This window comes from Rhincodon typus, chromosome 10 (genome assembly GCF_021869965.1).
Source record: "Rhincodon typus isolate 14 chromosome 10, sRhiTyp1.1, whole genome shotgun sequence".
Taxonomy (NCBI): Eukaryota; Metazoa; Chordata; class Chondrichthyes; order Orectolobiformes; family Rhincodontidae; genus Rhincodon; species Rhincodon typus.
The window spans coordinates 26,122,148-26,148,087 of record NC_063341.1 but is presented as its reverse complement, the minus strand read 5'-3'; the positions used below and the strand labels follow the sequence as shown (position 1 = coordinate 26,148,087).

Genomic DNA, 25,940 nt, shown 5'->3' with positions numbered 1-25,940 from the left:
CAGCTGGACTGCAGCTATGAATGAACAGCTCAAGACCACTGCAGTAAAGTGGAGATTGGGTGAATACAAAATTACACACAGATTACGAACTTGCTCACAAAATCTGCATCCACACACGAGGCATGGCCACTTGGTCGAGGTACAGGAGAGCAGCTGGCCTCCATGGGCCACGCGGGCCACACCCAGCAAGAGTCAGTGTTTACTGGAAAGAAGGATGGATGTTTTTGGATACAAAAATTTTTTGAAACACCTAAATTAAATGTTCAGGAAACTCAGATGCCACATGTTGAGGCAGTCAAGCATTATTCCCAAGTAATGAGGTGGTGTAGATCTATCACCCTAATTTTCTTCTCCACCTTGACACTAAAGGATAAATAAATGCTCATTGAAACAATGAAATTGGTTCAGCACTGAGCACAGGTTTTATCCACTATAACATTATAATCTCAGTGATGCTACCACTGGTGATATGAAAAAAAAACTCAGTTGTGTGGAAGGGCATTTCTGAAAATAAAGCAAATCTCATGGATGGGACATGTGGATGGACTGAAGAGGGGTCACAAATATCCTTTTGGTAACAACCATCATTGGCTTGGACCCTAATGAGTTCCTAGCACTAGTTGAAGTGCTTGCCTAAGTAAAGGTCATGGTCTGAGATATTTGTGAAGCTATGGAGGAGATGAAAGGATTTGTTCACACACAAAAAGAAATTATTTGCTTATTGATGACAATCACAATAATATTGGTTCCATGGCAAGGAGGAGGATATGAAGGTGAAGCTGGAGGATCTAGAGTTTAGCAGGTCAGGCACCAGAGCAGCCACTGCCTGGTACAGGTCAGAGTGTGAAGTAAAATATCCTAAAGAGCGGGCAGCACTAAAGGTGGTACTTCTTTTCCTTCAATCTGGATTGGAATGTGGGCATTACTGGCAAGGCCAACATTTATTGTCCATCCCTAGTTGGCCTTGAATAGATTGACTGGAGAGTCAATCACATTGCTGCAGCTCTGGAATCACATGTAGACCAGACCACGCAAGGACAAGAGATTTCCTTTTTTAAAAGGTCATTAGTGAGGCAGATGGGGTCTTATAACAGTCAAGAGTGGTTACACGGTCACTGGTAGACCAGCTCTGAAATTGTGACTTTCTTGAACTCAAATTTCACCACCAGCTTGCTGTGTAGCTGCTGAGTGCATTTTTCTTTAAATAAGCCTCTGATTCTGATCCATTTCATTACTGAAAAGGTTTGGTTGTTGGTATCTCCAGATTCATTGCCTGCACATTCTGTTCCATTTGACAACGCCAGGATACTTTGCAAGCATGAGGAGTAAATGTCATTAGCTGCAGGAACCCAGTCTCCAGGGGCCAGAGCTAAATATTTCTGCATAAGGCAATTCTGCAACTTAAGAATGTACAGACAAAGAGGAAATTGGTGACCATCATATAGACAAGGAGGATTACGAGGTCGTGCAGGAGTCCTGAGTTTGTCTCAGTCTCCAACTAGTGCAGTGTGACCAAATCCATGGCACCACAGCAGGCTCAGCCCCACAAGGCGACACCAGCTAGATCAGGAAAACAATACTGCTCTGCAATTCTATAGTCCGAGGAGCAGACAGGTGTCTCTGCAACCACAGATACAAATCCATGACGACATTGCCTCTTGTTAGCAAGATCAAGCACATTATTCAGTGGCCTTGAAGCAATGAACCCAGCAAAGTAAACATCCAGACTCTAGTCCATATTGGTAAGTGGGTGGAAAGAAGGATGAGGTCATACAAGTAGATTTTAAACCAGTTAGGAAGAGTGTTTTTACATACTTTCAAGAGTATTTTTCCTATGTGACCAGTGAATATCAAAAGAAAAATAAAGGAAATGCATGAGTGACTGATGAGGTGGTGTAGAAGCAGTTGGGCGGTGGTGGTGGGGGGGGGCGGGAGCGGTGTGTTGGTTTCAGATGCTTGACATACATATATATTTATCTGGTTATACCTTAACAGAGCTAGGGTGATGGTTGTAATGGGGCAATTTAATAGTGTCATTAGGAGAGTTTCAGCTAATGTGACAGTGGTATTAGAACCTGAAAGCAACATTAAGTTTACTGTACATTTGTGTAAAGAGTAGATAAGGTTGGCGAGTTGAATGCACAAATGAAAATGGGATAAAGGAGATCTGGCTCAAAAATGGCAAGACTAGGTACATTTTCCTAGAGACAGAAAATTAAGAAAGTGAAGAAAGGAGAATCGGCATCAGCACTAGTTGAGAATATTACAATGTTGGAGAAAAAGGATGTCCTGGAGAGATTACGAACCTAATCAATTTGACTAGAGTTAAGGAAATACAAAGACACCATGACACTACTAGGTTTATTCCATATGCCATGAAATAGTGGTAGAGATGACCAGAGCAGAAAACCTGCAGAGATATTGTGGAAAGATACAAAAATTATAGAGCAGTGATGACAGATGAGTTTAATTATTCTAATATAATTGGGAGCATTAATAGTTTAAAAGTCAGATGGGGAAAAGTCATTTTCAGGATTTTTTTTAGATCAGTCAGCTTGCAGCCAATGAGGAAGCAGGAATCACGATCTGATTCTGAGGAATGAAATAGGTCAAGCAAACAAGTAACAGTCAGTCAATATTTAAGGAACTGTGAGTGGAATATCATATGGTTTTAATTAGCTATGTAAAAAGACAAGGAATAATGTGGTGAAAATTTCTAATTAGAGAAAGGTCAATTTTAAGTGTGGTGAGAATGGCTTTAATCATCTTGGGTAAACTTGAATAAAAGATTGGCAGCAAAAACTAAAATGGAGCCTTGGCAACTTCAAGCTGGAGATCATTTGGATACATTCGGATACATTCAAGGCATATTTTCATCAGATGGGTGGGGAGAAGGGAAGGCAGATCATGTAAAAGAGCTCTCTGGATAACAAGAGACTGAGGATAAAAGGAAACCGAAATATTTATAACATTCCATTGATGATGTGAGAAACAGGCTGAATACAGAAAGTTCAGAGGGGATGTGAGAAATAAGAGAGGCAAAAGAGTAGCATGAGAAGAAACTGGCAAACATAAAAAGGGTATCTGAGCATATGAATAGCACAACAGTAGGAAAAATGTGCGTAGCCAATTAATGATCATGGAGACTTGTGCATGGAAACAGGAAGCATGGTTGAAAAATGAAATTCGAACTTTGCATGCATTTTTCCTGGGAGGAAGATGCTGCCCAAGTCATAATGAAAGAGGAAGTAATTGCGATACTGGATGAGAACAAGAATTGATAGAGATATTAAAAAGGCTGGTATACTTCACGTTAGTCAGTAAGAGCAGATGAGGTGCATTCCAGGTGGCTGAAGGAAGTAATAGTGGAAATTGCAGAAGAACAGACCTTAGGGCGGCACGGTTAGGACTGCTGCCTCACAGTGCCAGGGACCTGGGTTCGATTCCACCCTTGGGCGACTGTCTGTGTGGAGTTTGCACATTCTCCCCGTGTCTGCATGGGTTTCCTCCAGTTTCTTCCCACAGCCCAAAGATGTGCAGGCTAGGTGGATTGGCTATGCTAAATTGCCCGTAGTGTTCAGGGATGTGTAGATTAGATGGGTTATCGGGGATGGGTCTGGGTAGGAGTGTGGACTCGCTGGGTCAAAGGGCCTGTTTCCACACTGTAGGGATTCTAAGAAAATTCTAATCATCCAATCTTTTTTCAGAAGCAGGAGCGGTGCTACAGAACTAGATAATTGCAAATGCTACACCTTTGGTCACAATCAAGTGCAAGGGTAAACCTAATAACTACAGGCCAGTCAGCACCACCTTAATGGTGGGAAAGCTTTTAGCAGCAACAACCCAGGACAAAATTATCAATCACTTGGGTTAACAAAGGAAAACCAGTATGGATTTATTAAGGTAAATTATATGTAACTAACCTGATTGAGGTTTTTGATGAAGTAACAGATAAGGTTGATGAGGGTAATATATGTGTACATGGACTTTCAAAAAGCTTTTACTGTAAATAACAAGCTTGCCAGCAAATTTGAAATCGTTGGAATAAAGGGGGGATAAGTGGCAGCATAGATATGAAGTGCGTGACAGGAAATAACAAGCAGTGGTGAATGCATTTTTTTCAAATTGGAGGAAGCAATATATTTAGGTTCCCCAGGGGTTGATCCTAGGAGTTCTGCTTTTCTGAATCTATATTGCCAAATTAGACCCTGGTATGCCAGACACAGTTTCACAATTTTTAGATGACACAGACATTGGAAGTACAGGAGGATAGTGACTGATTTCAAGAAACAGAGAGAATGATGGCAACGGCAGGCATGAGAGGAAATTTAATCCAGAGAAATGTAAATGGATACAGAGAAGTGATAGAAAATAAAAGGATATAATTCTAAGTGAAGTATTAGAACAAGAATACTTACAGATATAAATGTACAACGATAGAGTGAGTAGGACAGGTTGAGAAAGTGGTTTAGAAAAGGCTGGTTATTAGGAATAAAAGCACAGAGTAAAAAGCAAGAAATTACACAATGATTGGTAGAAATAATAGTCCAGAGCAGCTGAGATGTTGTGTAAATCTCTGACCTCCACATTTTAGGAAAGAAATCAAAGCTTTAAAAGAGTACAGAAAACATTTGCAAGATTATTTCTGGGGTGATCGTCCTCAATTCTATGGCTGGACTGGAAATTCTGGACAGCTTGACAGAGTTGATACAATTCAAAATCATAACAGATCAGGGAACAGTAAATTCAGAGAATCTGTTTCCAATGGCAAAAACACTCATGATAGAGGGCAAGAATTTAAACTGATTCCAAAAATAAAAATCGAAGGTGAAAGGTGAAAAATGATTTTCTCTACAGTGAGTGGTTAGGTATGTGATGGAAGGAGATTCAATTTGGCTTTCAACAGGAAATTGGATGAGCATCTTAAGAGGAGAAAAAGATGCACACTAGTTATGGGAAAGGACAGAGATGAGCGAGTAGTTAAATTACTTGTGAAGTTAGCACAAGTTTGATAAGTTGAATGACCTCCCTTTGAACTACAACTATCTTTTCATTACATGAATACAGCTCTTATTTGTTTGTACCTGGCTCACTACTGGCAAAATCCTTCAATACACAGTACCTTGCATCATTCAGTAGTGCAGTTGTTTGGGAAATATTTGTTTGCATTGTGAAATGCAGAAGCTGGAATGTTTATTGTTGACAAATATTAAATTATTTTGAAGCATTATTATAGAGCCATTATTTGGCTAAATTTGTCCCTACTCTAACGCTTAAATGAATTTTCTGGTTATTTTGGGTGTGTAACATTTGCTGATATTTCCCCATGGCAATTATGATGCAGTCATGCACCATGGTTCCAACTACACTTCATCTATGTTATTCTCATTCTTCTGTGCTCACTTGCCCTTGGCACTGGGAGTAATCTGAAGATTACTACTAATTTTCTTCTCACTTTGCTAAATTCTGATTGTAGGACCACCTTTCCTTTTCTTGCCTAGAACATTGGGTCTAATGGGGATCATGACCTCTGGCTGTTCACCCTCCCTAACAAGAACACTCTGCAGCTATTCCATGACACTAACACCAGAAATGCAATGTACGAGCCTGAGCTCATGCCAGTGGTCACAGAAATGGTTTCCTGACTGAAGAATCCCTTAACACTCTTTCCTCCCTTCCTGTACCACCTGTAGTACTACGTGCTCAGCTCATGAAGCACTCCTCTGAAGGACCCTACCTGCCTGGACTGACCAGAGGTCACCATTCCCTATCTGTCTTCTTTCCCCTAATTTAGGTTTGTGTTCCTCACCGAACATGCTATCCACGTGTCCTCTGTCCTGTGGTTAATAAAGCACAATTCTAACTCATAGATATGAACAGGATCATTAGCTGGCCTTATCTTTTGCCATTTCTGCATGATAGTCTAGAAATACAGAATTGCTGTAAACCTCAATAACTTTAGTCTGACATCTGCTGTGTTTTTTGAGGACACTTTAGACAAATTTCAAGGGAAGTAAAATCACAAATCAGCAATAAATGCTGAAGACACTTTGCAGCAATGGTATATTGTCTGAGCTGTGTCAGTATATCTTAAAAATACTTGTAGTAAAGCTGAGAATTCTCGGAATTAGACTAATTTTAATAGTATATTGCAGAACAATTTGCAATGCATTGATAACAGGTTAAGTATTAACAAAGAAATCCACGATTACACTGGCCCTTATTGAACAAAGAACAAATCAGCATCTTTAAATTGGCCAAGGTGAAAACCAGGAAACAAAGTTATTGATAAACTTTTTGAAAAGCTGCTCAATAAGATGCTAAAATGTAGGATTAGAAAAAGCATGTTAATAAAATAAAACACAACCAAACAATCTGAAAAGGTTTCATGTAATACCACGTTTTTATTTCTTTAAATGGTACAATTTGATTTACAGGCACAATGATATTAAACAATAATTTGCCAGGCATTTTGGCCACTGTGTGGGGACAAAATAGGTCTTAAGGAAAGCAGTGTTCAAGTCACACCATTATAAAAAGAATGTGCAACACACACAAGGAGACCTGGATAAAGATTACAAATATTGCGTCTTATAAATAAGAAATACTGTTTTATACATAAAATTGTATAAGTGTTGCACGTCTTTCCCAACAGCGTGATGATATTTTAGTCAAAAAGCTATAAACAAAGGCATAGGACAAGACATTATGGATCTACTTCTCATGGCAGACAATATTGCATTCCACATTATATCATTGATCATTCTGTGCACATCTTTTCTACTGATAGGACATTAACCTCATACTTTTGATTAATTGACTTCTTTAAAGTGATAAATACTAAGAATGCATTACTGTTATAAAATAAAAAAGATCTGCTCTACCTGCTAGGTACAGTGTCAGGAGAGGCTATTAATAGTAAAACTTCAAAGTAGAAATGTACCTTCTTGCTTCAGGTATTATACTTGGGAAAGAGCGTGCAACTCTTTAGACCTGCCCAGTGCTTATTAGATAAAGTCTGCACTCTTTATAGTAAAACTAATTCAGTGATAGTTTCAAGCACTAAATATGCAATTATAGATGATTAATTTATTAGCAATAATGATGTTCAGCAGTGATAGTAATTACATACAATAATTTGACTAAAAACAAAGCAGGAAAACGCTGATTAAATTTTACATCAAGTCAGTCTGCAGAAGCACTGACAGGATAAAGATAAGGGGGCACACATAACTTTCTCCCCCACTGGGGCATGTGTTAGAAAAGTAACAGCTCTGACTGCCAAACCTTTGCTCTCTCCAGTTTGTATAACAGACTTAATTTATGAATTTTCATCTGGGCCAAGTTCAGGGAATTCTCTTGCTTTAGAACAGACAAAGCAAATGGTGTTTTAACATATTTGGGAGAATTTAGAAAGGTTGAGGGAGGAGGGGGTGGAACATCCAAACTGCTTAATTTAAATACTTTGTAGGACATCTACAGATTAGTAATATTTGTATTTAAAGAATAGTAGCCCTAAATAGAAAATAAAAACTAAGCTGTGTATACAAGCAAGCAAGATACCACAGAAATATGCAGGCAATCAGAAGCAGGTCTAAAACATGGTTTCTATTGATGACAGGATCTTGAGGGTGGGAAGGTAACTCACAGAGCCAATCCTGAAACAATTCTGGAGTATATTTACACAAGAAGATACTCAACATTTCCTCATACTATTCCATGATAAAAAACATTCACACAAAAATATAACATTTGAAATAATTAATAGCACCAGTGTATCAGGTAATTTTATTTTCTTTTGCTACGCAATGTACAAAGTTGCATAGAGTGTCGCTGTAAAAAATATGTTCTGCCTTTGATTTTGACACAGATGAAGCAGCAGTCTTGGGAACGGAAATATAGTGTGATCCACATTAAATGCACGGTGTCAGACACTGCTATGAGCATTTCACTTCGTCACAAAGTAGCTCAAAGTAAGGGAAGCAGGGAGCAAGGGAAATAGTTATTGCATAATTAACTCCATTTTCTAAAGAGAAGACCAGCTTTCATGGTAATTCACAACATTAACCTGGTGAATACTGCATATATTGTTCACGTAGTTACTTATTTACCCCTACATGAATGTGGTATAATGCACAGTTAGGAGGTGATGTGGTAAAAAGTTAAATGTTAATGTGTTAACAATTCTTAATCCTTCACAGCTAGTCTGGTCATTTAAAAAAGGGGAAAATAATACAGTACCATAGAATATAAAGCTATGTTAATACTCATGATGTGAATGCAATAAAGAACCAATGCCTCCAGGCAGCAGGAGGAGAGACAAACCTACATTAATAGCCTTTTTCTTTGTATATTTTAGCCACCATTATGCTGCTTGAGGCTGCCCCACTGCCTTTGCATTGCAGGGGGAGTCTCCCCATTGTGGAGGAAGGTCTGATAATTCACTAATCTAATTGTGTGGAGTGACTTAAGTCAAAAGCATACAGTGTGGCTTTCTCAGATTGTCCTTCCAACAGACTTGGTTCATCTGGAATCCCAGTAGCTTGCCATGTAGGTATGTCACTCGCACCTGCTCCATGTCCATGATCTTGTGCTTCATCCAAGCAGCTGCATTTGATGCCTGAGGAGTTTCATTTATGAGCCTTGGAATACTTAATGATGTTGTCAGACATTGAAAAAAAATTTGGTAATAAGGCAATTTCTGTACAATGTCATTCTAGGTTTTGGGTAGGGGATGATGACCATGAAAGTGACTATGGGGTCTCCAGAGACTGGGTATTGTAACACCCAGGAGGTAATGTTTGTTTGATGTCCTCTAGGTTTTTGATGTCCTTCAGGATATCTTCAATGTCTTGCTCATAGGAAATTATCGCATTAGCCTGCTCCTTTTCAGCCTTTTCCAGATCTGCCAACTTCCGTTCTAAATCACTATCCTCCATCTGATCCTTGGCTTTCTTTAGAATGTTCTCAATTTCTCCAAGCCGGTTAACATCTACATTATCAAGTTGACCTGTAAAAATAAGCCCAGCCAAAGTAATCAATATTCCAGTGTGACAAGGAACTACTTGATAAATATACAGCCTCAAAATTCAAACCGTATCATTCACACTTAAAACTGCAGAAGAAATGCTAATTTCAAATGTTGGGGTTTAAGGGATGCTTGGCTAACAAATAATTAAATGTAGTTTCATCCAACAATGCCAAGTAAACGGACCCTTGAATAAAATAAACTGCTATCAAGTCACACTTTAAATAATGTCTGTCATCAGGATCATAAAGGGTATTTCACCAGACAGATGTTCTTTGTTAGTTACTAGACTGAATGAGAGTGGAAGCATCTTTTCTGGTCCATGAGATGGGAGCAGTGGAAAGGACACTGCAAAACCCAGCCATGGAACTGGGAGGAGCTGGCATCAGCGTTGTGGAGAAATTCAGTTTGGTGATTCTTGGAAGACGGAGGGATATTACTTTGGATGTCACAACTCACTGAAATTAGGAGAAGAAAGCACAGAACAGGTCCTTCGGCCCTCCAAGCCTACGCCGACACATTTTACCCATCCATACTAAAACTGTCTTCACTTACAGGATCCATACCCCTCTATTCCCTTCCTATTCATGTATTTATCCAGGTGCTTCTTGAAAGCTGCTATTGAGTCTGCTTCCATCACCTCCTCTGGCAACGTGTTCCAGGCACTCACCACCCTTTGTGGGAAAGATCTGCCACACACATCTCTTTTAAACTTCCCCACCCTGAACCTGTGTCCCCTAGTAATTGATTTCTCCACCCTGGGAAAAGGCTTCATACTTCCCACTCTATCCATGCCATTCACAATCTTATAAACTTCTATCATGTTGCCTCCTCAACCTCCTGCGTTCCAGTGAAAACAAACCCAATCTATCCAACCTTCCTTCATAGCTAAAATCTCCTACACCAGGCAACATCCTGGTAAACCTTTTCTGTACCCTCTCCAAAGCATCCACATCCTTCTGGTAGTGTGGTGACCAGAAGTGTATGCAATATTCCAAGTTTGGCCTAACTAAAGTTCTATAAAGCCGCAGCAAACTTGTCCATCCTTATACTCAATGCCCCTTCCAATGAATGCAGGCATGCCATAGGTCTTTTTGACTACTTTATCTACATACTCAGCCACCTTCAGTGATCTATGGACCTGCACACCCAGATCCCTCTACATATCAATACTTCTAAGGGTTTTGCCATTCACTGTATAAAATTCCATCGCTCATTTTTCTGCCCATGTCTCCAACTGATTTACATCCTGCTGTGTCCTCTGACAATCCTCCTCACTATCCACAACTCCAGCAATCTTTGTATCATCTGCAAACTTACTAATTAGACCAGCGACATTTTCCACAAATCATTTATGTAGATTATGAACAACATAGGTCCCAGCACTAATCCCTGTGGAATACCACTGATCACAACTCTCCATTCTGAAAAGCATCCTTCCACAGCTACCCTCTGTCTCCTATGTCTAAGCCAGTTCTGTCTCCAACTTGCCAGCTCACTCCTGATACCATGCGACTTCACCTTCTGTACCAGTCTGCCATGAGGGACCTAAATATTACACTGAACTCTGTAGAATGGTAATGTATGGTTATGAGTGGGAACATCTTTTGTGTAGGGTATGGTATTAGCTGCCTACTGAGTAATATTTAATTGATTTGGCCTTTAGTGGGTTTGCTACAATAAATGTCTTAAAACGTGAAGTAAAACATTGTTTTCAAAGATTTCAGTATCTAAGGGCATCAAAGCACAAGAATAACAGATAAATTATAAAATCCAAATGTAGAAACTGCAATGTATCTTAAATTAATACCAGCCTTGACCCTAACTGGATGGCCACCAGAAAAGTGGTTATTTGTACAAATTATAAATTGTTGTCTAAACGATGTATTATGATGTAGCTGTGCATGTCTGCCACAACCTGGGAGTTAACATTAACATTGCTAGTGATCGGACAGAGTGGTGTATTTTGCTGTTTCTAACAGATAGGGTAGAGAGCATTTCTAACTAGCTTTGACTTGGTAGTTGTCCCTTGAAATCATTACAACATATTAAGCATCCCTCAGTCTAATTTTACAGAAGCATTGCAAATTTTAAAAAAAAATCAACAACAGTCTCCAAAATTACAAATGTGAGTAGAAACAAAGCTAAACATTCAATCACAAGTATTACTGTGATCAAAGGAAGCTTTATAGGGACAGGAATTGGTCATTTAGCTCTCGAGTCTACTTTGTCACTTCATGGCATGATAGCTGATCTGTGATTTAATTCCTTTTGCCCGTATTCTTTTTATCAAATTTGTCAAAAAACTTACTTTTAAAATCAATTAATCTAGCATCAATTTTAAAATGTCTACCATCTTTTGTATGTAAAAAAAAGTTTCTTAATTTCACTCCTGAAAGATTTGATTTTGTTTCTATTTCAGAATCTAACCGACGCCTGTATTCCCTAACCCATGGAAATAGTTAAGAGAAAGTAAGAACTGCAGATGCTGGAGTCAGAGATAACAGTGTGGAGCTGGAGGAACACAGCAGGCCAGGTAGCATTAGCGGAGCAGGAAAGTTGATGTTTCGGAGCAGGACCCTTCTTCAGAAATTATTTCTGAAGAAGGGCCCCCACCTGAAACGTCAACTTTCCTGTTCCTCTGATGCTGCCTGGCCTGCTGTGTTCCCCCAGCCCCACACTGTTATTATTACCAAGGAAATTGTTCTATCTACACAACCAATTTCCCATAAACCTTGAAAACTCAGATCAAATCACCACATAAATTTCAGGAAAATGAGTACATTAAGCCTAGGAGTGCAGGTATTATTCTGGTAGACAGGCACTGTACTCCAAGGACCATATATCTTAGAACTGTGCACAGTCATCCAGGTGCATTCTAACCTAGGTTATGATAACTGAAGCAAGGCTGCATTCCTTTGCACTCTAGCTCATTAGATATAAAGGAGGTGGCCATGGCATAGTGGATAGAAGTCTGCCTCTAAGCCAGAAACTCTAGGTTTGAGTCCCACCCAGGACTTGATGGCTAAGGAAGATGTGTTTGTAAGACATCCAAAAAAAAAAAGGAGTACCAACATGCAAATCCTTCTAACACACAGCAATGGGAGGCAATGAGTGCAGGAGAAATTCTTGGACAACAATATGACACAGTGAACTTTGGAGATTCTACCAAGGCTATCAAAAGGTTTGAATTATAACATTTCTGTAAAAGTGCATGATGTCACGGCACCTCAGCCTCCCTCAGTGAAGTGAAACATCCATTATAAAGTCCAATATTGCATTAGATTTTGATTACTTTTCTATTCCTATCCATGACACTTTGATGTTTATGTGCCTTGACCCCAAAGTCCCTTCGTATCTCCAGCGTTTCTAGTTTTCACAATTTAGAGATTATATTTTCTATTTTCAATTCAAGGTGGATAAAATAAAAACATTAAAATATTAGGTATTAATTCAGAATTTAGCAATTTAGTGGAGATTGTAAATAATACTGGTTTTCCTGTTGACGAATAAAGTAGTAGATTTTATACTGTAGGTGTTACTGTTATGAATTAATTTGTGCATTTGTTGTCTAAATTCACTTCACAGTTAATGTTTAAAACAAGATCTAATGCTGTGACTACTGGTTTTTAAACTGCTTTGCATGTCAAGACATCATTCTGAAAGCAGCTAATAATTCCATTCTCTAGAAAATTAAATTACAAGGTTCTTTAGTTAGTTATTCAGACAAATTACTGATAGAACACCAAGATATTGGGACAAGTGCAGATGTCTCCTGAGCTTAGAGAGTGTTGGGGCTCATCTAGGCAAGTAATTTGAAATATGGAAGTGGAAAAGTCGACAGTAAAGGTGGGAAAGGTTGCCTGTAGCTTCACACACCCAATACAGAAACTTGCACTGGACCAATCAATCTACTTCTTTGTACCAAAGTGACTGAAGAGGTATTTATTGAGGAGTTTGGCTGTTTTCCCTCTGAAGAATCTCAAAACATCTGGGGAAGGTAGGAAACTTGTATAAACCATCAAGACAAAGTGGATGCATGGGTGTACACAGAATTGTTGCATCATTCTTCATTGAAATATAAGTCAAGATAAAATGAAGTTGAATGAAAAGTCTAATTTAAATAAATGGGATCACACGGATGTTGGGAATTTAAACTAAAAGCAAAAAATGTTGGAAATACTTAGGTCACACAACACCTGTCTATACGGTCATGGATGCTGCCTGATTACTTCCAGCATTTTCAAGTAAATAAATGGAACATCTCTACAAATAATGTTTAATATCCACAAAGTGCCTGGAAAGAAGATACGTTACATCTCCCATTCTAGAATGAGCCAAGCAGAACAACAGTAGTAATCTGGCAAGTGCAGAAGGTTTTATGTTAAGATCAGAATTGCTCTACCTACCATTTTCTCAGAAAAAAATCAAATACAAGTGTGTCAATTGTAGAAAGGATGGAGGATAAAATTAAACATTCAACATTATTAAAATTGTTTCTCAATATTATACTGCAGGCTTATTTCACTTAAAATGAGCAGTTATTTTACGTTGTAGAATAGTTATACTTTTCAACACCAGATGCAATATGAACTTATCCCAGAGTACACTTGGTTTACAAACTAGTATTTTGTAGCTATCTGGTAATGTTCATCACTGGGCCCAAAGTTTTAGCCTAGGTAAAAGCTCATGCACAACAATGTCCCGTGGTATCACGGAGTTAAGTTTTAAAACACACTGAACATTTCACACCATGCAATATCTGCTCATCTTAAAGAAACACTAACCTCCATCTTAATTTAAAAAAAAATGCAGATGGTCAGGTGTGTTATCAAACCATCCTAAGAATTTTATAAAATCAAGTTGTTTTAATTGGTTGTCAGAGGCTGCTATCTAGAAAACCTAACTTGTCATAATTGCTGTCATTGTCACAAACAGGGATAAACCTCTAATGCTGCATTTTCTACTGCCCGAAACATTTCCTTAGTGACTGCTCTCAGTGTTTCTATAGATGACATCCTGTTTGGCTTGCCTGGTGGTTCCTATAGCAATGAGATAAACTTTCAATGAATTCGTATGTCACAATCAACCTTTTTTCGATCAATGCTGCAACCGTCACACTGACAGAATGGTGAAATTACTTTACTGGCTTGAATGGTAGGTGGCAGCAACTCATTCACTTCACTGCTGATGGACATGGGCTTCTGACAGCCTCTATTTGCTGTCATGTTGCTGAAGGCACTGTGGTTCAACACCAGCTATTTTACTTCAAGCACTGTGCCTGTGGCTACATTGTTTACACTTGTCGCCAACGACACAACGACTACTAATTGAAAATCGCAAACATAAGAGGCTAGAAACTTGGGAAAGTTTTCCATAAAACAAAATGCATGTAGCTGGGAGCCATGCAAAGGAAAGGCCCAGTGCCAGCCTTTACCAGAAACTTAACTGTGTCTATGTAACGCAAGTCCGTTGCTTCATTTGATCAGCCTAAGTTAGGCAACATAAGACCACTAATACTTACCCAGTTCTCCCAACAACTTATTGATGGTATTTAGCACACCCTGCACAGCCTTTTTGGCCTTTCTTGCCTGCTCATCTGCCTCTTTTGCAGCTTGAGAAGCCTGAAGGAACAATGTGACATCATGGTTAGAATTCTAAAAATGCATTATGTATTTCTGATCTGATGTAATTGACCAATTGTACAAAAATAATTCTGGCAGCTCTTCATGCCAATGAATTTTAAGAAATCTGAATAACCTCACCATATCTGCCATCATCATGTCTTGGTCTGCTTCATTCTTCTTCCCCACAAGTTCATCCTCTGCTTCTTTAAGTCGATTCATCATGTTACTGACTTCACTTTCCAAGGTCATGGCATCATTAAAGGTGTCATCAGCATCCTGCTTCGTTTTAGCAGCATCCTACAAAGGCAATCATTGGCCAAGGATTTAACCAACAGCTAAAAGCTGTACTTAATCAAAAGGCCGTGGCACTCAAGTGAAATGGCTCAATTGTGTCTGGACCTACAATTTTTCTTTGAAATGCTCAATTATTCCTTAACTTGCTGAAACAGGTAACATGGATGCTCTGAATAGTAATAGTCACAGTTTTGTTCCAGTAACACATTTGCCCAGAAACCCTTAAAAACAGTATAAAATTTCACATACACTTGCAGATATATAATTCATTCACTTTAATCAGCTATGTTGCCTTTAATTTAGTTACCTAAATTTTAATGTTGATACCACCTATAACATGGAGATCTAAATCAATGGATATTTCATACTACAAAGATTAAGAGTACACATTGCCTAACTGTATTGTCTACTCCAATCTCGATCTGGATAACAGCAAACATTTAATTCTTATCCAGTTATCAGGTAGAACAGATATAGATCAGCAGCCCCCATTTTCAAAGGAATGAGGGCTGATGGTGAAATCACCCACCATAACAAAAATGATAATATCCAATTTTATGTTAATTTAAATATGCAGCTTTAATTAAGATTTCTATCAGATATTGTATCATCTTAAAAGGTAATAACAAAACTAGACAAAATTTAATTTTTTTGTAATTTCATGGTATCTTGTGGGCTAATCCAGTCAAAGTATTTGCAACTGTATATCATTCTGAATTGATCTTCCAGAATTCAAGGTTGAATACATATTAAAGTATTAAATATATTGTGTTTGCAAACATCTGAGGGTGAAAGAGTCAAGGTCCAAGGTACTGGATCAAAATTTTCCACTGAGAACAGCAAATTGTGTGTTATTAAGAGTAATACCCAGTGAAAGGAGGCTACGAGGAAGTTTAGAAGATTTGATACAATTATTATTTGAAGTTGTTGACACAAAATGAAAACATTCTTACCTCCTGTAACATTTCTGCAATTTTCTTTGCATCTTCAGCCTTTTTTTTGGCTTCAGATGCATCCATTCTTGCATTACCCAATGCATCCTCAGCCTGTTTTGTCTTTGCATTGGCTTCATCAATGGTCTTCCTGATGCCTGGTATCTTTTTCAAAGCTTCTTCAGCTGCTGTCTTGTTGTCGTTCACTCTCTTGTCAAAATCTGCATGAAAATAAATCATTTTGGCTATGAATACTTGGACATGATTCAGAGCAGCTGCTGTTCCCTTGGTTAACATTTATTCGTTTATTGGCATCAGCGTAACCACTGGCAAGATGAGCTGCATTTTTCTTTTTACTCTCTGGAGTAATTTTAAACAGCAACAAAAGTCCATTCCATTTCAAAAAGTACATGTGACCACACTCTTGAGATAAGTCACTTTGGTAAAAAGGGTGCAGGAGGGGGCATGGTTGATGAAGGGAAGACAAAGAAAGGAAGGAAACAACATCTTCTAAGGTTACTAATCAAATACCAGAGTGGTGTGGCTAACTGAACAGAAAGGCTAGGTATAAATGTAATTATACTGATGCTTTATTCTGTCCATGTACGTATATGTAACATTTTCCTCAAGTTATACAAGTGACAGAATAAACAAAAAATAAAGCTAAACTTGACCAAGCGAAGATGTGAAGAAGGACATCTAATTAGGACATGAAAAGAACAAGAAAACATACATCTCTGCTAAAACATTGTTTTCAGGATGTACAAAACTACTTCAAAGTCAACTGAATACTTGCGAATTGCAGTCATTGTTACTTCACAATTGACTAGATTTACATATGCAAGATCTCAAAAGACAAGGTTATGTGTTCAAGTCCCAGAATCAAATAATTATTCACAAACATCCCCACTACAATACTTTAGAAAAGGAAATTACTCAACATAAATCTATAAATAATCAAAGTAGTTAAGAGGTAACTATATGTACTAGTTTTAGAAACTCAGTTGTATTGACCTAGAATATTGCGCAATTTTAAAGAAACTGCAACCCAAAGAAAGGAGTGCCCAATTCCAATTAATCATTCAGTACACAAATATTCTCTGTTCTCTTTCCCAAGTTCTTCTAATGTACTAAGAGCTAACCAGAAGAACCATCTGGTCTTGACTAGAAAATGGTCAAGGCAAAAGTCTTTTTTTAAATTGGGGGCATATTACATTTTATTAGACTAGGTACATCAGTTTACAGACCTTGCAAATTTTTCAGAATATCCTGAGCCTCCTGCAGGGTAGCCTTTCCCTTCTTGGCAGCATCTTCAGCCAGGGCTTTAGCTGCATCTGCACGGGCGAGCAACTGGTCAGCAGTCTTTAAGATACAAAATAGATCAGAATGAATATCCTGTCAGTCATCTATGGATTGCAGTTTGCACGTTTTTTTTTTATAGCCATAAACCTCAGGTTCCATTATTATTTGGGTTATTCAAATTTTTCCAATGCTTTTATGATTTCCAATACTTCAGTCATATACACTTTAAACTCAAGCTTCTTCAAAGTGAACATACTCTAAGCCTACTCGAAGGTTTATCGACCTTAATTTAGGCATCCTCCTTGTCCTCCTCTGCAAACATTCTAAAAGCTCAAATAGCTATTACTAGACGTACAGGCTAAAACTGTGCGCAGAATACGCATGTGGATGAACCAGGTCCTTATACAGCCCAACAGTAAAATCAGTTTTGCACTAATTATTTAGTAGAAACCCATTTGGTTCCCTCATAGTTCATATAATTGTTATGGTGATGGTGCTGGCCATTTGGTCCATCATATCTGCACTAGCTTACTGAGCATTTTGACTGTGCCAATATTCTGCCTTTCCCCTGTAACCCTGTGCTTTGTTTCAACTGAAATATTCATCTAATGCCCCCTTGGAATGTCTCACGTAAACCTGCCCCCCACCATATATCCAGGCAGTGCATTCCAGACCCAAGCTATCTCACCTTTGCTTTTGTTTTTGCAAAACAATTCAAAACTGCACCCTCTCATTCTTGATCCGCTTAATGAGCAGGAACAGTTTCTCCCTATCTGCTCTGTCTAGAATCCTCATGATTTTCAAAACTTCTATCAAATCTCCCGTCAGCCTTCTCTCCAAGGAAAACAGTCTCAATCTCTCCAGTCGAACTGAAATTTCTTATCCCTGGAACCATTCTCATAAATCTCTTCTGCACTCTCTCCAATGCATTCACATCCTTTCTAAAGCGTGGTGCTCAGAATTATATACAATACTCCAGTTGAAGTCTAACTTTATAAGTTCAGCATAACCTCGTTTCTCTTGTACTGGATCTCCCTATGAACTGTATACCTTATTAACAAGTCTCTATATCCATCCTGTCACCTTTAATGACTTATGCACGTATACACCCAGGTCATACTGCTCCTGCTCAACATTTAGAATAGTACCCTTTATTTTATACTGTCTCTCCATATGCTTTGGAGCAAGGCCCTTCAACAAAGAAAAAAACTGCTCTAAATCTACACTACTCCCACTCTGCAGCACTTAAGAGTCATAGACATAAATAGCATGGAAATAGATCCTTCTGTCCAACTCATCCATGCTGAACAAATATCAATTAATAAATTAATATATAAATTAATTGAGTCCCATCTGCCAGCATTTGGTCCATATCCCTCTTAAACCCTTCCTATTCACGTACCCATTCAGATGCCTTTTAAATGTTGTAATTGTACAACTCTCTGCCACCTCCACTGTACCCTCTCTAATGCAATCACATCCTTTGTATAATGCAGTGACCAGAACTGCACACGTTACCCAGCTGTAACCTCCCTGCTCTTACTATCTATTCCACAACTGATAGAAGCAAGTATGCCTTCTTAACTACCCTATTAATAAGCATCCGAAGATCTCTCTGTTCCTCTGAGCCTTATAGTGCCCTGCAATTCATTGAATACTCCCTTGTCTTGTTGCTTCTTCCAAAGTGAATCACCGTATACTTCTCAGGGTTAAATTCCATCTTCCACTAATCTGCTGATTTGACCAACATCTGCTTATATCCTCCTGTAGCCACCTTCTTCATTATCAACAATTTGGCCCATTGTGTCACCCACAAACTTATCATCCCTTTACATTTTCTTTTATATTGTTTGTATCAGCAAATAATAAAGAATCCAGCACTGTGGTACACCACTGGACACTGGGGGGTTCCAGTCACAAACAGCCTTCTAACACTATCCTTGATTCCAACCACTAAGCCAATTTTGCATCTAGCTTGTCAAGTTACCTTGGATCACATGTGCTTTCACCTTCTTCATCAGTCTCCTATTTGGGATCTTGTAGTTTATATAGATTTCAGCAAAGCCTTTGACATCAACTGCACCACCCTCATCTACACATCTGGTCACCACCTCAAAAAATTCAATCAGATTTGTTAGGTATGACCTCCCTCTGACAAACCCATGCTGACTATCCCTGATCAAATCTTGCCTCTTGCAGTGGAGATTAATTCTTCTTTCAGAATTTTCTCCAATAGTTTTCCTACTTCTGATGTGGGACTCACTGGTCTGTAACTCCCTGGTTTACCTCTACCATCCTATCGAAAAGGTGGAACTACATTAGTTGTCAAGTCCTTTGGCACCTCCCCTGTCGGCAGAATGGAATTAAAAATTTGGGTCACAGCCCCTGTAACTTCCCTGTCTCCCACAGCAGCCTGTATTACAATTTGGATTTATCCATGTTTAAGCCTGTAAAAAAGTTTGAGCTAGCAATGGGTCCACAAACTCTTCACACCCAATGTCAAACTGCTCAAGAACCTCGCAGTCCCTGTTCCTGAACTGTGTATCTATACCTTCCTTCTCCAAAGTGAAAACAGATGTGAAGTACTCATTTGACATTCCACCAACGTCCTCTGGCTCCAAGCACAGATTGCCCTCACTAGCATGTGGTACCAGGAATAATCCAGAGATTACAGGCCGAGAGGTTCTGCTCTTTCAACAACTGCCTAGCTCCCTAAATGCTTGATATAATTTCGTCCCTCACTGGTTCCAATGATATAGGTAGATTGTATACCATGATGTCAGTCTTGTCAGCCTCCCACTTCATGATGCCCAATATCCACTCATTGACATCCCTGACCCTGTCACCAGGAAGGCAATACTTCATCATGGAGTCAGGTCCATGGCTGCATACAGTTCTAACTGTTCCCTTAAATAATAATCCCCTAATGCCATTGCTCCTGTTGTCGTCTTCCTCCCCTCCTGTGGTGCTAGAAACCTGGCTCTTTCTGTACTCCCTTGAAGAATAGCAGCCTCATCAGCTTCCAAAATGGAAACCTAGATTTGTGAGCATTACCCCAGGGGACTCCTGTACTCCCTGCCAGATTCTCTTTGACTGTCTGGTTGTCACCCATTTTCACTTTCCTCCAGTCCCTTGAGCTGTGGTGTGAGCCCCTCTCTAACGGTGCTCTCAGTCTCACAGATGTGGCAATGTCTCCATCTGCCACTTGAGGTATGAAACACTGAGCTCAAGCTTCTGCAGTTGGGAGCACTTCCTGCACACATTGGCATCTAGGATGCTGGCAGGATCCATGATTTCCCACATATGACAAGTCACACATTCCACTCGGTTGACCTCACCTGCCACGTCTTGAACTTAATTAGTCTCACGTGCTAACTTTTCTAATTACTTAATCTTAAAGATACTCCCATTATGTTAATGTTAGCTCCTCCTCTTATTCTCTGACTTTCCTTTTCGCTAGTACTTCTCAGATAATACAGTTTAGAAACTGGTTTAAATTAGATTAACTGTTAGCCCCAGTTAACTATCCAAGCTGCAGCAACTCCACCCACAAGGTCAGATTTTTTTTTAAAAACTTTTCTCAGTCCTAAAAGAGATTTAACTCTGTACCTTTTAGAATTAAATCCCAGCAAACAATACACATAATCAAAGAACTAGCAGCAATTGGTACCAGATTCTAGACCTAACTCCATCTACCACCTAGCTGTCCAGTCCATAATTTGTCAGCATCCTTTTTAAAGGTTTAAACTATCCTACTCACATTTTTCAGTTCTAAAGTTTAGTGTCATTTACAAACTTTGAAATTGTACCTTGTACACCAAGCACCAGATCATTAATATATATCCTGAAAAGCAAGGGCCTGAATGCCAACTCCACCATAAACCTTCCTCCAACCAGAAAAATATCAATTAACCATCACCTGGTTGCCTACTTCTCAGCCAATTTTGTATCCATGTCGATACTGTCACTTTTATTCCATGGCCTATAAGTTCCCTCAAGTCTGCGACTTACACTGTGTCTGAGCCTTTAATGCACCTGGTAACTACACCAGGTTCCTTTTCAGCTTTTTTAAATTTAATGGGTACTCATGCTTGGTGTTGAGATGACTTAAGTCTTCTGGCTTTGTATACAAGATCACACTTGTCTATATATAGAATTTGTCATTTATCCAACAACTCACTTCATTAGAAAGTCAGTGCAAGTCTCCTTATCGCCACACATTCACATATGGGCAATAAATGCTCCTGTAGCCAGCCACACCCATGTCCCACAGACAAATTAAAAAAACCTCTTGGCAGAACTTTAAAATAATCCAATGGTCAGTATTTCTTCAAACAAAAAATTTATTGATACATGAGGTGAGCTTCCTAAAACAATAGAGTGTTCTGTTTCTAGTATCTTGTACAATGCCCGTAGTTAATGAGCTCACTTCTCTATAAAGATACCTGCCAAGAATTTGCTACCATTCTATCTTTGATTTAGGCCTTTGGTGATATCTTGTCATTAAAATTTAAGTGTCATATTCTCATCATGTTCGCTTATCACTCCCTATTCCAAGGCTTGCATGCCTTATTCAAGGTCAACCTCCACATATCATCTTCTTCCAACACTCTCCTTCACCACATTCTAACAAGTGATAAAAGAAAAATTAAAAAGAATATAATTTATTAGTGAGAAAAAAGGGAGGTGGAATTAACATTTAATTCACATGAAACATTTTGGAAAGAATTAAGCAAAATGCATAAACACAGAGTTAGGTTTTAAATTTATACAACAAAGCTGGAATCTATGTTTTACCTGCTGTTCAGTTTTCCCCTTTTCCAAAAGGCTCTTAACTTCAGTTTCCTTTGCTTTCAGGTCATCCCGCATGTCTTTGTAATCATTCAATTTTCTGTCAATCAAACCATCCAAGTCTGCTGCATCCTTTTTAATCTTTTCTGCTTCATTCTAACAGATAGGAATGTCATTTTATTTTATTTTACATAGAACATACAAGCTCTCCCAACAGTACTCTCATTGTAAAATATGACCGTTTGTACAACATAATTCCTTATTATGAATGACCAAGTTAGCAAATGGGATAATTTGCCTTAGTTGATAAACTATGTGATAATGTGCTTATTTCAATTTATCACCTCCTTCCCCCAAGCATCTGAAAGACTATGATGCACTTAGTTAATGTAATGTCATTGTAACAAACCTCTGCTCTTCCAATTCAAGGTGGGTGACCACTGGAAAATCCTAGTGTTTGTTTCCAAGAGCATTGCTCAGCCTCTCCACCTATAGCTTTCAAAATACTTCTCATAAAAGACATTGCAAATAAGACAGAAAACCAAATACCTCTAAACTCTTGGTGTCCACAACAGGCAAACTCGTCAGATTAGCATAAATTTGTAATGCTTTACTGCCAGCTTCTTCTGCCTCACTGTGTACTTTGGTAGCTTGTTTTTCCAGCTCCCTGGACATATTTTTTGCTGCATCATACCTATTTACGAGTTTTACATCAGTTAAAATACAATATGTAACTATAGGCAGAACCATTAATACATCCTAAATGTTCCAATTTACCATGACACAGGTTTTTATTAAAAGGCTGCACCGAAATTCCACCTTTAAACAATCCTTGCTGAGATTGGCTTATTTTCAAGGGTTCTATAATACACAGAAAGTAAGATTTGCTGCCTAAAATAGATTAGGAGCACCAACATCTGTGTAGGTGATTGATTCACAATATCCTTCAAGATCCCATCTCAACCAGCTATATTTTTATTCCATTGTCAAAAAGACAGATTTTTTGCCTTTTCCATTGATGCAATCAAAAGTGCTTCAAAAATCACCAGAAGGTCAAGCAAACCAAGTCCTGAGAGCTTTTGCCCTGTGCTTTTTACTGTACCACATCACCCCAGCTTGCTCAAGCGATTTTTGAAATTTGAGGAATATCAAGATCAAAATTGATTTGGAATACAATGAACAGAAACAAATGTTAAAATACTACCTTTTAATAAGACTACCTATTCTTTCAAGTAGAGGAGCTCACTTTGGGTAGACATTGCAAATGCAAGTTGGAAATAAGTACAGAAAAATTAACGCAATGTCTATCGTTGAAATATTTCACAGGCACTAACAGACGTATTACCATTGAAAGCATTTATGGCCTCTGCATTAGGAACACGATCTGTTGCGTGTATTTTTTCTGTTTGGTACATTTTCTAACATGCTTATTACATTGTCCTAGGACTATTTAGGGGTTCCAAATCCTTCTGGGACATCTCAATGCTTGGCAATTAGAATTAACTTGTTAGTCTATTGCTTCTTTGATCAGCGGGTTGAAAAAGCTGGCAACTTTCCATCCACAGCAGGTGTCTCAATATTTAGGGTAAAATTCTTATTAACCACTTGCTACAAAGACAGTTGGATGTCTGAATCTGGCACACTTCTTCATGGTATGTTTGTAACAACACAACCTCTGGGATTTCAAGCTGGAATTAGTTTATTGACAAACTGGCACCTTTGTCAGTTACACCTTGACTTTTAACTTTAAGACCGAATAGATGGAAATTAGTTACAATCATGGCTCAAAAATGTTACTCAATAAAAACTCAACTCACAAATATGCTTCCTATTAATTATTTTCTTAACAAATCAGATTCCTCTATCCAAATACCGCTCCTCAGGACTAGTTACAGAGACAGTCAGAATAACTTATTTCAATTTAGAAAGCATCAGAACGTCAATTATAACAGATTAAAAATTTAAAGTCTGAGATTATAATTTATATCCTCTTGTGCCCAGAAGTCATTCTTAATAGATATTTCCTTTGGTACAAAGGTTGGTAGGTGTTCATCTCATTTCTCAGATTATAAACTGACATAAATTCCTAACTCATTAATACTATAAATATGCTAATCATCCTTACAGTTCAGGTGTAAAGTATTTACTATCACCCACTTACTTTTGGTTTAAGTCATCAATTGCGTTGGTGATTTCACTTTCTTCTGCTAATGTTTTACGCAGCAGCTCATAAGCTTCAGTTGAGGTGTCATTAGCATTCTTGGCTATCTGCTCAATCACATCGGCTTCATTTTTATGTCTGTAGAATCGAATGATACTTACATTAGCAAAGTTTGTCCTGCTTCGCAAGCTCAAAGAAAGTTCACTTTGCATGTTTGTATTAACATTCTAGTCAATTCTCCTACTTCAAAATAATTTTTGAGAAATATGCAGCTTAAAATTATTTGGAACCAAAAGTCTCATCCTCGACCTTGACCAAAAAATTGTGTTTTCTGCATTTGTCCAGTATTTAAAGCTGCCAGATATTTACACAATGTTTTCTCTTCAACAAGTTTCATCTTCTCCAATGGGATTCTTAAGTACTTGTCCTTACAATAGCTGCCACCGTCAGTAGTCACAACCACACTACAATGAGAAATTCATGGTGTCTCCAATGTCCAACTTTGGCTTGGATTTCCTTTTACATATTACATGTACTTCTGTCTCAAAATGAGAGTGTTTTAGGGCTTTTCTGCAATTTGCATGCACAAAGTGCATAGGCCAATTTTGATGAACACCCATGAAAGACTTCGTAATGTCTTTTGTAGCTCAACCAGCAAAATTCCTCACAATCTTATTTCTCAAAAAATAAATATGCTACCAATGGAACAAATTTGTTCCATCAGAATTTACACACACAATTCAGAAACCTCCTTGACAATGAAACAACTTGCCCACAGCAGCAGAAAATAAAACTTCCACACAATCTTTTGGTAATTAAATGAACCCTTGCCACTTGTTTTAGATACATATTGATGCCTTGCAAACATTTCATGGTGTTGCAAGAAGAAAACATGAAAGCTCAATATAAAATTTCAAATTTATGTACAAAATCATTTGATAACGTAAATTACTAACTTAGTCGCTAATTTGTAGCGAGGGTATTGGCAAATTAGCATTTAAATGTTGGATAGAAAATTGGATGACTGCATAGATAGACGTTATCAGCACAGGTCAAGATTTACAATATTATAATATCGGTAATAAGATTTTCCTGTAAAGAATTTATTAATGATTTTGTTATACAAAGCACATGGAAGAAACTTTCCCTTTTGGTTAACAATAATACAATGTAAAAGTAGCAGAAACATTTTTTATACTAGAGTAAAGTCATTCATCCAGAGTTGAGAGAGAGAGATCAGCATTAAAAAAAATCTTATCTATCTTATTCAGCATGCCACATCAGGGGGTTTTAGGAAAGATGCTGAATTAAATTTTTATTACAGTCAAAGCTGCTCCACAATCTCTCAAAATACCTCTCTAGTGCAGCAAATCTTTTGCAGTCATTCAATAAGACTATCTATTTTAAAAGTTGTTAAGAAACTGTGGAGTTTGGCAAGACAGCACAGTGACACAAACATTAAGCCTGAAATCCAGGCTCCAGGGTGAAAAACACAAGATGATTAATCAGAGTGAGCGTGAACAAAATCCTTACCTCTCAGCAAGGTTACGAGCCTCTTCTGCCAGAAGTGTCATATTATTTGGATCAGCACTGGAATCAGGAGTTGCTATTGACTACAGGAAAGTTAAAAAAAAATCAACTTATGATCCAGGAGTACTCACTACACAATTTATGAAATGCAACGGAGCCATTTTTTCCACAGGATGGAGTAAATTGCTCATGCTCCCTGTATGACTCCAACATCATGCAGATGATTTCCATGTGGTATTCATAGATATCTAGCGGGTGCCAGACATTAATGATGC

The 25,940-nt window shown here is 38.3% G+C and overlaps 1 protein-coding gene across 1 annotated transcript in view; it reads right to left on the bottom strand.

Moving 5' to 3' along the window:
- Positions 1 to 6,384: 6,384 nt before the first annotated feature.
- Positions 6,385 to 25,940, bottom strand: part of lamc1 (laminin, gamma 1) — a 225,855-nt gene continuing 206,299 nt past the window's right edge. The window contains exons 20-28 of the mRNA XM_048601974.1: positions 25,669 to 25,748; positions 24,136 to 24,273; positions 22,524 to 22,668; positions 21,981 to 22,130; positions 17,129 to 17,243; positions 15,903 to 16,102; positions 14,794 to 14,952; positions 14,553 to 14,652; positions 6,385 to 9,010 (exon numbers count right to left, since the gene is read on the bottom strand). Of these exons, the coding sequence (XP_048457931.1) occupies positions 8,754 to 9,010; positions 14,553 to 14,652; positions 14,794 to 14,952; positions 15,903 to 16,102; positions 17,129 to 17,243; positions 21,981 to 22,130; positions 22,524 to 22,668; positions 24,136 to 24,273; positions 25,669 to 25,748 (1,344 nt within the window). The 3' untranslated portion in view covers positions 6,385 to 8,753. The remainder of the gene's footprint in view (positions 9,011 to 14,552; positions 14,653 to 14,793; positions 14,953 to 15,902; positions 16,103 to 17,128; positions 17,244 to 21,980; positions 22,131 to 22,523; positions 22,669 to 24,135; positions 24,274 to 25,668; positions 25,749 to 25,940) is intronic.